This window comes from Somniosus microcephalus, chromosome 4, assembly GCF_052327205.1.
Source record: "Somniosus microcephalus isolate GS21.2 chromosome 4, FLI_Smic_1.0, whole genome shotgun sequence".
Lineage (NCBI taxonomy): Eukaryota > Metazoa > Chordata > Chondrichthyes > Squaliformes > Somniosidae > Somniosus > Somniosus microcephalus.
In genome coordinates, this window is record NC_140990.1 from 280,945,610 (window position 1) to 280,958,148 (window position 12,539).

At 47.6% G+C, this 12,539-nt stretch overlaps 1 protein-coding gene across 2 annotated transcripts in view; it reads right to left on the reverse strand.

Annotated features, from left to right (window-relative positions):
- cfap221 (cilia and flagella associated protein 221) overlaps window positions 1–12,539 on the reverse strand; it is a 382,896-nt gene that overhangs the window by 215,313 nt on the left and 155,044 nt on the right. For both annotated transcript variants that reach the window (XM_085986538.1, XM_085986539.1), the window contains exons 9-11: window positions 10,343–10,439; window positions 6,856–6,964; window positions 6,540–6,627 (exon numbers count right to left, since the gene is read on the reverse strand). In XM_085986538.1, coding sequence (XP_085842664.1) covers window positions 6,540–6,627; window positions 6,856–6,964; window positions 10,343–10,439 — 294 coding nt within the window. The remainder of the gene's footprint in view (window positions 1–6,539; window positions 6,628–6,855; window positions 6,965–10,342; window positions 10,440–12,539) is intronic.

Sequence of the window (12,539 nt, forward strand, 5' to 3'; positions counted from 1 at the left end):
AACCAGCAGCCTTTAAACCGCCCACCGCGTACCACCTGCGGCCTATCCACCCTCAAGGTCCCGCCCCCCTCCCTGTTCGCTAACCTCACCCGCGACTGAAAACCCGTCGCCACCAAGAGCAGGCGGTACAGCGCCGGGGACAGAGCTTTTATTAGCTCTGAGGTGCAGCGTCTCCTGAAGGAGGGCATCATCGAGAGGAGCAACAGCCCCTGGTGTGCCCAGGTCGTAGTCGTTAAGACCGGCAATAAAAACCGCCTGGTCATCGACTACAGCCAAACCATAAACCGGTACACCCAGCTGGACGCATACCCCCTTCCCCGCATATCTGATATGGCCAATCAGATTGCACAGTACCGGGTATTCTCTACCATCGACCTTAAGTCGGCCTATCACCAACTCCCTATCCGCCCTGAGGACCACCAGTATACCGCCTTCGAGGCGAATGGCCGCCTCTACCACTTCCTTAGGGTTCCCTTCGGCGTCACCAACGGGGTTTCGGTCTTCCAAAGGGAGATGGACCGGATGGTTGACCAGAACGGGCTGCAGGCCACGTTCCCTTATCTAGATAACGTCACCATCTGCGGCCGCGACCAGCAGGACCACGATGTTAATCTGGAGAAATTCCTCCATACGGCCGAACGGCTGAACCTCACTTACAATAAGGAGAAATGTGTGTTTAACACCCCGCGTCTTGCCATCCTCGGCTGCGTAGTAGAGAACGGAGTCATCGGCCCCGACCCCGAAAGAATGCGCCCCCTTATGGAGCTTCCCCTCCCCCACTGTCCAAAGGCGCTGAAGAGAACCCTGGGGCTCTTCGCCTACTATGCCCAATGGGTGCCCAATTATGCGGACAAAGCCAGACCCCTCATGAAGTCCACCTCCTTCCCCCTGACGGCAGAAGCGTGCGCAGCCTTCTCCCTCATAAAGGGAGACATTGCTAAGGCCACAATGCACGCGGTGGATGAGTCTATCCCTTTCCAAGTGGAGAGCGATGCATCCGACTTCGCCCTAGCTGCAACCCTTAACCAGGCGGGGAGACCTGTGGCCTTCTTCTCAAGGACCCTCCAGGGCCCTGAGATCCGACTCTTCGGTCGAGAAGGAGGCCCAGGCGATCGTGGAGGCAGTACGACGCTGGAGGCATTACCTGGCAGGCAAACGATTTACCCTCCTCACCGACCAGCGTTCGGTCGCTTTTATGTTTAACAACAAGCTGAGGGGCAAAATCAAGAACGACAAGATCTTGAGGTGGAGAATCGAGCTCTCCACCTATGATTATGATATCTTGTACCGGCCTGGTAAACTGAACGAACCCCCAGATGCTCTATCACGAAGTACATGCGCCAACGCGCAAATTGATAGACTGCAGACCCTCCACAACGACCTCTGCCACCCCGGGGTCACCAGACTTTACCACTTCATTAAGGCCCGCAACCTGCCCTACTCCATCGAGGAGGTCAGGACCATGACCAGGAACTGCCAAACCTGTGCCGAATGCAAACCGCATTTCTTTAGGCCGGACAGAGCAAGCCTGATCAAGGCCACCCGCCCCTTCGAGTGCTTGAGCATCGATTTTAAGGGGCCCCTCCCGTCCTCTGACCGTAATGTGTACTTCCTCAACATCATTGATGAGTACTCCCGTTTCCCCTTTGCCTTCCCCTGCCCAGACATGACCAGTACCACGGTCATCAAATGCCTGAACGACCTCTTCGCCTTGTTCGGGTTCCCGAACTGTATACATAGCGACCGGGGCTCATCCTTCATGAGCGAGGAACTTCGCCAGTTCCTACTAGCGAGAGGTATTGCTGCAAGCAGGACCACCAGCTACAACCCCCGAGGGAACGGCCAGGTGGAAAGAGAGAACGCGACTGTCTGGAAGGCCGTTCTCTTAGCCTTAAAGTCTAAGGGCCTCCCAACCTCGCGCTGGCAGGAAGTCCTCCCGGCAGCGCTGCATTCCATCCGGTCACTGCTTTGCATGGCCATTAACGCCACCCCCCATGAACGGATGTTTGTTTTCCCCAGGAAGTTGACTACGGGAACCTCGCTACCAACATGGCTGACTTCTCCGGGGCCCGTCTTGCTGCGAAAGCACGTGAGGGCCCATAAAACGGACCCCCTGGTCGAGAGGGTGGACCTCCTGCACGCCAACCCCCAGTACGCCTATGTGGCATACCCAGACGGGCGGGAGGACACAGTCTCCTTACGAGACCTTGCACCCTCGGGCACCCCTGAGACACCACCGTTACCCCCCACCACCCCCCCAAATCCAGCCCAGGTAGACAGCATGCCGGAACCCCACGAGCCTTCGCCGACCACGCAGACACCAGCATTAACATCGGATACTGCACCACCGCCGCCGCTGCTGCGCCGATCAGAAAGACTTACGAGGCCTCCGGACAGACTGACATACCCGAACTGGTAGTACACTTCACCCCGCCGGACTCAAATCTAAACAAGGGGTGAATGTGGTAAACCACTTTTATCGTTCACTATCGTTACACTATGGTTATCACTGTTTATATCGTTACAACAGTGTAAACAGTGATAACCATAGTGTATCACTACACAAGGTCACCTCTTGTCACGCTGTTATACCTGGGCTGACCACAGCTGACTCCGCCCATGGCTCCGCCTGCTTGCCCAGGTATAAAGGTGGTCGACTGGCTGGTATTCCTCCTTGTTGGACCCGATCACCCACGAGGGTGGGCTCTGTTATTTAGCCAATAAAAACCTATAGTTACTATCTTAACTCGTCGCTTTTCATTGGATGAATTGATAGGTATATCAGCCATCCCTGGCCTCCCAGGCAGCAATATGTTGCAGTGCTGCTGGCATCTGGACCTCAGGTTCCTTCTGCTCCTCCTCCTCCTCGTCTTACAGCTGATGCTCCTCCTCCTCTTCCTCCTCCTCTGAAGGGGCTGTGCACTCAGTGCCTTGCTCCTCATGCAGCGCTAATGCTTGTTGCTGCGCTATGTTGTGCAACGCGCAACAGACAATGATGATTCTGGAGACCCTGGCTGGTGCGTACTGAAGGGCTCCTCCAGATCTGTCAAGGCATCTGAAGTGCATCTTCGGCATGCCTATCGTTTTCTCTATGACACAGCTGGTGGACATGTGGCTATCATTATAGCGCTCCTGGGCCTCAGTTCTTGGCCTCATCAAGGGTGTCATAAGCCACGTCTTCAGTGGATACCCCTTGTCTCCAAGTAGCCAGCTGGTAAGTCTGTTTGGCGGTGCGAAGAGCTGAGGGAGGATGGACAGGCGCAGGACGAAAGAGTCTTGATAGCTGCCTGGGAATTTCGCGCACACATGCATGATGATCTTCCTATGGTTGGAGATGAGCTGCACATTGAGGGAGTGGAAGTCCTTGCGGTTGACAAACACTCCTGGGTGATGTGGGGGTGCCCTGATGGCCACATGTGTGCAGTTGATGATGCCCTGCACATGTGGGAAGCCAGCCAGAGCAGCATAGCTGAGCGCACACTCAGTAACACTGGCTTCATCAGTGGCAAAGTTGACATAATTGGCTGACTTGTCAAACAGGGCATCGGTGACCTGTGTGATGCATCTGTGGGCGGCCGACTGCGAGATGCCGCAAATGTCTGCTGCAGATCCCTGGAAGGAGCCTGAGGTGAAGAGGTTGAGGGCGCTGGTGACTTTGACGGCTAGTGGTAAGGTGTGTCCACCAGGTCCTCTGGGCAGCAGGTCTTGTTCCAGCAAGCTGCAAATGTCTGTAATGACCTGGTGCAATAGCCTGAGCCTCCTTTGGCAGTGCTGCTCAGTCATGTTGAGGAAGCTCATCCTCTGCCTGTATACCCTGTGTTGGGGGTATCGCCTCTGGCAGGGTGCAGCCCTGCGGTGATGCCCTCTGTCTTGTGGAGCATCAGGTCGTTGAGGAGAAGGTTGCTGTTGTTGTTGCTGCTGGTGGTGGGGCTCCTCCTGGTCCGATTTTGAGCACCGTGGGACAGTATAAGCAGCAGCCATGCTGATGTAATAGATGGCAGGCCAAGTAGAGATCGGAGGGCCAATCTGTCAATGTTGTGATAGTTAGTAGGAATGAGGTGAGAGTGGCTTCCAATGCTGCAGAAAAGACTTGCAAACTCTAGACACCTAAATCTGTGCTGAAAATGGAGTCAGCAAGTAATGAAATTCAAAAGATCTGGTTAAAAACATTGTTAAGGTTTTAATGAGCTTAATTAGGTCACCTGCCTCTGCCATTCGGGTCTGTGCTGCGCTGGCAAACGCGCCTGAGTTAAAGGTGCAAGGAGGCGGGATGACGGCAGGTTCCTGATGTGCTCCTTTTTTTGCAACTTTTTCTATAGATCCGCCTCCAAACCCGCACGCATGGCAGTGGGAAATTTCCGGCCCTCCTCTTTTGCTTCCTCCTCCCTCTGCAAGCAGCTTGTCCAGTTTGCTGCCTCTGCTGCATCTCCATGTGACGATGCAGCCCAAGGAGGATTGCAACTAGAGCTCCCAGGACTGGGAGCAAGTGGTCATCTCAGAGACCTTTCTTTAACAGTCAAAGCCTTGCAAACGTTCAGCAGCACTCCTTGCACACTTTAACAACTACTCCAATAAAATGTAAAAAAATCAGTCCAAAAGTAAAAATCTAAACTTATCTGAAAGTTGTGTGTGTCCCTTTAAGAAGCGCTGGCAGCGTCTCTGTTGTATTGCTGCATGCATGTTCTTCCGTGCTTGGTTTGGAGAAGGCGGTATTAAGAGCGGCGATGTCGAAAATCACAGATTGTGTGTCAATTCAGGCATTGCACGCCGACTAACGTCACGATCTGCATCATTTAAATGTGGGCGGCGAGCGCCGGCAACGGCAGTGCAGGAAGTGGGCGGAAGCAAAGCGGCCGCCATTTTTTCTGCCAAACTAGTCTTAAATGCCAGCGCTAAAGGTCCCAATTTCGCAGCCAAAGTTTCTCTAACTTCAGACATTTGATGGGAATGTGGAGGGCCAGTGAAGTTTCTATTAAACATTATAAAACACTGTCTAATAATTATACCTTTTGGATGAAAGTATAACAGTGCTTTGTAGGTAAATAGGAAGCAGATCCCTTGAGACTTATGGGGCTGTTGATAAGCAGGAAAGCACCAAAAAGTACAAGCTATTTTCTGTAATGGATGGAAAATTATGGTCAGCACACCCACAATTCCGTGAAATATGCAGATGGTGGTTGATACACCTTGCTGGCAGTGTAATGTCCAATATTATATGGGAAACATACTAAGATGGATTTTTTGGTCAGTTCCGCTCTATAAATGGACTCACCAGATTGGACAAATGGTTGGAGAGCACTTACGCTGGATCTCTACCCACAATCTATTTGATACAAATGTCCAGTTAAATATACAATGGGCCAGAAATTCGGGTCGGAGGCTTCCCGTGGGTGCAAGCCCCCGATCTGCACTTACCTAGCGCGCCGGCCGTTGTGCTGTGGGGCCGCATGAGATTCTGATCCTGGGCCTGCTCCAACTACCGGCGCGCAGTGCTTGCATATCCCAGGGGCGCAGTTAGTTCGAAGCGTCCCCTGGGATCACGTGGGCCATGGAGAGCCAATCGTAGCAGGGAATCTCTATTCATAGATTTGACAGGAAGACCTGTCAAATCTATGAATAGAGATCGGCCCCAAAACCTAACTAAAACTTCAAATACATTTTTTTTTAAATCACATTTTTAAAATAACTATAAATTACATAAAATAACTATTTTAAACAATAATTTAAATTTTTGAAAAAATTAATCACAGTTTTTAACAGGGCTAAATATAAACTTACCTTTCTTTAAAGTATTTAAAAATAATAAATCTGTGGAAAAAATGTTTTAATTTTAATACACCACTTACCTTGTTAAAAGCAGGCCTTGCGACTGCTTTTTAAAAGTGTAGCTGCTGGAGACTTACCCTCCCGGAGAAACCTGCAAAAAAAATGGAAGTTCCAGGCATACGCGCTGCCTCTCCGTCGCACGCGTTCGACCTGTGAACCCCTTCCTTCAAGGGAACGGAAGTTCCGGTTTCCCGCGCATGCGCAGTGCATGCATGAAACCGGCACTTTCGTTGGCCCTACGCATGAGTACCCAGCGCGTACTCACCTGTGGGGACCCGAATTTCTGGAATTTGTGCAGGAAGCTCATTCCCAAAAATAGGTGGGAGCTTTATTTCAGTTTGTTGGTGTAAAAATAGTAATGTAATTTGGAAGCTGATGGTATTTTCTGACCTTTCTGTTGGAACCATATAAATCTACCCATATAAATTGGGTGGCCAGAGTCGTTAGCTGGTGCCTTTAGAACTACAGATGTTTACAGCACAGAAGGAGGTAATTTTTCCCACTGTACAAGAAATGGACTTGTACCCAATAAGGGCAGCAATTCAGCAAAGTATTGGGGCATATTTTGCGGTGGGTATGACGGCGTACTCTAAGCACAGGGGCATATCAGGCACAGAGAGGACAGAAAAACCAGGGCAGTAACCCTGTGCCCATTTTTCACTAGCTCCAGGTTTTCTGCGGGGCTATATATATGGTATTAAATTACTTCAAACCTTGTATTCTTCTTCTGCTAGCTGCCTATTTTCCAGAAGCAATTCTTTTGCCTTAGCAGAAATTGGATCTCTACCAGGGTGCACCTGCCTAAAAGATGAAAAAAAACATGTTTAGTGTGATCTCCAAACAAACTATAAAAGAGAATAGATACATTACTAGTTAAAATGAATACTTCTAAGTTAATTTATCTAGCAAATAGTATCTTTGTGTCAATACATTGAAATTAAAAAATATCAAAATTACACATGGAGAGCATTTCACATTCCAACAAATAACGATGCAAATACGCACTATTGCTATTTTATCTTTGCTTACCATCGTAATTGGTTAGCCCGCTCCGACATAACACCTTTTCTGACTTTTTTTTTAAACACTGCTTCCTTTGCCTGTCTGCTTTTTGATGCTCCTTGTACATTTGTCAATGCTTAAAAAAAAATAAAGGGTTAAGGTGGTAATCTCTGGAAAAACTTCAGAAGCACTCATAAATGTCAGGCTTGACCACTGTTAATGCTTGAGACTGGGCATTAGTGCATGTGTAAGAGTACTTATTAGCATTATTCACCAGGGAGTCAAACAAGAAGGTGCACCAACACCTTGTAGAAGCTTCATTACAGCACTAAAAACACAGCTAGGTATTGATAAAGTTTGTCTAAAGTTTTAAGTGATGAAAACTATTTGGTAAATACTTGTTAAAATTATAATTTTTTTTACAAAAACACACAAATATCCTTTCACAACCAGTGCTTAGAGCAAAATAATACAAGCTCAGATATTCTGGCTGTGAGTATGCCTGACCCAAAGTTGGGTGATATGGGAAGAGCAACCGCCTGACCTTTCAATCTTTAAAAAAAAAAGGGTGTGTGTAAGAGAGAAAAAAAAGAGACGACTGATTGCACACCTGTTGCAGCTGTTGTTTTGTTAACACCAGTGAGAGATAAAGGGAGAGCGAGCACATGCAGAGTGAAAGAGCGAGAACGAGAGATATAGAGAGGCCGACAGAGGGGTAAATTTTAACTATCGGGCGGCCAACCAATGGCTGCCCGATCTTGCTGGCGGGAGACCTGGTCCATTTTGAGGGCTGGGCCTCATTACTATGCTCCTGGCAAACTGCGAGCATAAAATGAGCACCCTGCTACAGCTCGCTGGCTCTGGGCCGGTCCAATATTGGGCGGCTTGAAGGCCGACCCAGCTGGCAGGAAGGTAGGTCCAGGGATGGAGATGGGGACAGCAGTGGCTTACATTGTTCTTGTGATGTGAGTATGAGCATTCATGCTCCTCCTGCCTCTTCTGCTATCCTGTGGAGTGTGCATGGCGTATTGCAATTAGGACCTTGTGTACATCATCAGACCCCTATTTACATATTAAAGGGGCTGACCACCTGAAAAAGACTCTCTGACTGCCCAGCAGAAAGCCCCTTTGAAGTTAACAGCCACCAAAGTGCCAGTGTAAACGAGGAGGTAAGCCATTGTCAGTCTGCTACTGCTCTTCTAATGCTGGGCAGCCCAAGTTAAAATCTATCCAAAACTGTCTTTCTTCATCCTAGTTTGATTTTTTTAAAGAAAACTAGTAAGTTGAATTTTCAAAGCAAATTTTCAGAGAAACAGATAGGAAGTAAGGTTACAAGGGAAAGGGGAGGGAAGGAAGGAAACAGGGCAGGAGGGCCTCCGGCCCCATGCCTTTGAGGTGAGTGAATTAAAGTGGGGGAGGAGGTGATGGAAGGTTAAAGTTGAGGTGAGTTGAGAGTGGAGCGAAGGGAAGGGGAGGATACAGGAGTTGAGCAGGTAGTATGTAATGTGTACGAGTTGGAGATAGATATCTAACATTTAGCAGTACTGGGGAGGGGAATGGAGTTTAGTTGTACTTTAGTGCAATCTTGCAGTTTGGTAGCACTAGGTATAGGTCTAAGCATCTAGCGGAGCTAAAATTGGGGTCCTGAAGTTTGAGAGTAATACAGTCTGGAGTTTGGCAAAATGGGGGATGCTGATCTGGCACCATGGTGGAGGGGGAAACTGGTTTGACAGAACTATGGTAGGTAATTGTGAGGTTTGGCACAACTCTATCTCAGCCTCAGCCTCCTAAAGCACTGTTCTTTATTCATTCCTCGTTAGCTATGCCTGCGTTAACTATGACCTAATGTGTGTGTGTGTATTAGCAGGACTTCACAGAATACATTGTATGTCACCTCACATCTATGAAAATCTTTCCTGCTTTAGCTGGTCCTCCTCATCAAATTAAAGTGCTAGTGCAGCACTGAATTCAATATCCATTCTAGACACAATAATTGAGTTGAAGCTCAGTCATTTCCAGGCTTTTTCTTGACTTTTATACTGACTTGACATTTATTGTTATCTGGAATGTCTTTGTTTACCATATCTGCTAATAGCACAAGAGTGGAGCTGTACAGTTTTACTGATTTTTCCAAATAAAATGACATACCCTGAAAAGGATAATTTTGCATTATTTAAATAGCTTCCTCAAGCCTACAGCAGATTCAAATCGACCTATGTCAGTTTCCAGATGAGTAGCCCACATCTGAAAGGAACAAGTAAAACCCAGCAAAACAACCACAAAAGCACCAGGAATCAGCAAATGGGACTAAACCCATATTTAACATTACTAGGAAAATACCAAAAGTTGAGTTGTAGAAATTAGGAAATGTATTATGCTGCTGAAGAAGAGCAACATTTAACCTGACATGTTCCTTTAAGACCATAAAGCCTAATTCCTACAAATAAGCACATGTCTGATTTCAACTTGAATTTAATTGCTGTTGATAAGGAATGTTTTCAGTTTGCAAGTAAATTTTTGGCTCCAAATCAGAAGAAAGCAGCATGGAACAACTGGCATTTTGGAAAAAGCTAGTAAATTTCTGGTTCCAGCACAAAATTACAGGCTTTTATTCTGTTTTAAAAAAATATTTTGGCAATTTAAAGTGTGACGTTTGAGGTGTGATGGTGCTTTCAAAACTCAAAAATAGGGTATGTCTCACCAACTTCCCTAATAAATCATTTGGTAATTAACTATCAGCCTCTTCAGTGTGTCTAATCGAGAGTTGTTACCCATTGTCTGAACCTGAGCAGTTACATTTAACTCCAGAAAGCATCTTTTAGTCGCAGGTGTCCAAGTCTGCCTTTTTGTTAGAAGTAAGGCAGATGCAGCGTAGTTATGAGCAGTGCCATGGAGTGTCAGAAATGAGTTTGTGCCAAAGGCTAACAATGTACTGAATTTCACAATCTTAACTATGTCTTCTGTTCTTACATTTACAATTATTTTTACCAACAACAGTCCCATGATTTTTGTGTAACTTTCCTGTAACAGGTTACTAGCTTAAATCATTACACATAATGATTATGGACTAATTATTAGGGGGGGGCGGGGGTGGTGGTGTACTGGAGAAAGATTCAGAGGAATGGAGAGTTAGTGGGTGGTTGTAGGGCTGGAGGAGGCCGTGAAGGTATTTAAGCATGAGGATGAGAAGTTTAAATTTGAGCCAGTGTAGGTCAGCGAGAAAAGTGATGATAGGTGAGCAGGACTCAGTGCAGGATAGGATATGGGCAGCAGAGTTTTGGATGAGCTGCAGTTTACGGGGATATTATTAAGAACACATAATCTACTAAATGAGCCTGATTGGAAGACTCCTGGAACATTAAGGCAGTCCTGTGACTTCAAATCCGCAGCAGCTCCTTATTCCTATTCAGTAGGTAGAGGATTGAGGTACACTACTCACAACAAAATAATTACTTTTATTTGTACTTAAAGAGGTAAATGCCACATATCATAATAATGTTTCTGACTGAATTACCCTCTCGCAGATCTTTAATTCGTAGTTTGCCGGGTTGCTGATTTAACACAACGGCTACAGTATGTGGATTGGATAAATTAACTGGAATCTTCATGTCCTGGTAAAGAAAGAGGGAAAGATCTTGCATTTATATAATTTTCACAATCTCAGGATATTCCAAAGCACTTCATAGCCAATTATGTACTTTTAAAATGTAGTCACTGTTGTCGTGTAGGGAGACGCAGCAACCAATTTGCACACACATGATCCCAGCAACACTAATGAGACAAATGACAGATTAACCTGATTTTGCTGGTCATGGGATAAATGTTGGCCAGGACAGCAAGAGAATTCCCACGCAATTCAAATAGCGTCATGAGATCTCTTACATTCACCTGAGAGGGCAGATGGGGGCCTTGATTTAACAGCTCATCCAAAAGATGACATATTTAACAGTGTCGCATTCCTTCAGTACTGCACTGAAGTGTCAACCTAGATTATGTGTTTAAGTCGGATTTCTGAGTCAGTTGTAAGAGTGCCACTACTGAGCCAAGGCTGACACCCTGGTACTCAATCTCCTGTACAATAAAAAGAAAGAATAAATGGGCCCAGAAATCTATTCTTATAAAAAGGAAAAATGGCATAGGTAGGGGAAGTATAATACTTTTAAAATCTATATATATAAAAGGATATGTCTGTCTGTCTGTCTCTCTGTCTGTCTCTCTGTCTGGCTATACAATCAAAAGTTATAGAGCGTACCGACACATATGTTATATCAAAAGAAAGCTCACCATTAGGGGACTCTTGTAGGCATATTTACTTTTTGCTCGGACAAAAATTGTGCCGACGGTCGGACAAAAATTGTGCCGACGGTATCCAAAAAACGTTCAAAATTCCTCTCATTATCCGCTCATTTGCATCAAGTGGGGGCGGGTTCATTGTGTGTGCGGGCGGGCCATCCTACAGTTGAGTGACGTGATGATTGACCAATCCTACAGTTCAGTGACCTGACGGTTGACCAATCGGTGCGTGTGTGGGCGGGCCTTATCATTCTGAACCGAGGTGAGTCGCCGCCATCTTGATTCCAAACTTTTCATTTCTTTTTCCCGCTTTCTGCGCCTTTTATAAAAAAAAAAGTTGCTTTTAAAACACATAGGCCTAGAAATTCAGTTGGTTGCGCCAGCCGGTAGCACCTTAGGAGGAGTAGATGTCGGGCGCTAGGCGGCTAGCGGCCGGGCGCAGCGCGATCTGCGCCTCTCCCCAACTTCACTCACGATTTAGCGGCGGCGCAAAGTCTTTGCGCGCGCTCAGCTGCGTGCGCAGATCCTGATGTCATTTCCTCGTGCAACGCCCTTTGTGCGCCCCAAACCGGAAATTCAGTCGCGACGCCCCATTGTGCGCCTGGCGCCCCTAGCGACTGGTAGAGTGGAACGGTGCTCAGTCGATGCGGGGGGCACAAATTAAAGGGCACTCCTCCTGCACTATAAAAGGCTGCCATTTCGCAGCACTCCTTCTTGAGAGACGGATCTTTGCAGAGAGACCAAGGTAGAGAGCTTTCTGCTTTGGCTCAACACTTGGACAGGTACTTGTGGCTTCAGGCCACAGCTTTCCACTTGTCTTTGCCTTCATTGACCTATCACTGTTTGCTAACATATTATGGGGGCTGCAATGGGTGCAAACGCTGGCTTTCTCCATTGCATCCAAAGGGCTCACAGACGCCGTGAGAGAGTGGCAGCCCTGGCTAGACGGAGAGGGGGCAACAGGCGTCGGGAAAGGAGGCCTTACCCACCCAGGGTATACCGCCAGCAGTTCTCCTATCTCAACATGTCTGACAAGCAGTGTGTTCGGAGGCTGCGATTCCGAAGGGAGGTGGTCACAGAGATCTGCCACCTGCTTGGCGGTGATCTGCAGCCACAGCTGAGGAGCAGGACGTCTCTGTCGGTGGCAGTGAAGGTGACGGTGGCTCTCAACCTCTATGCCACCGGCTCCTTCCAATCCGCTACTGGGGACATTTCCAACATCTCCCAGTTCGCCGTGCATTGCTGCATCCGCCAGGTGACCAATGCCCTTTTCAAAAGGAGACGTCAGTTCATCTCCTTCTCCATGGCCCTTGCCAAGCAGCAACAGCGTGCAATGGGCTTTGCAGCATTCGCGGGCTTCCCCATGGTGCAGGGCACCATTGACTGCACGCATGTGGCTTTGTGGGCACCTCTGGAGA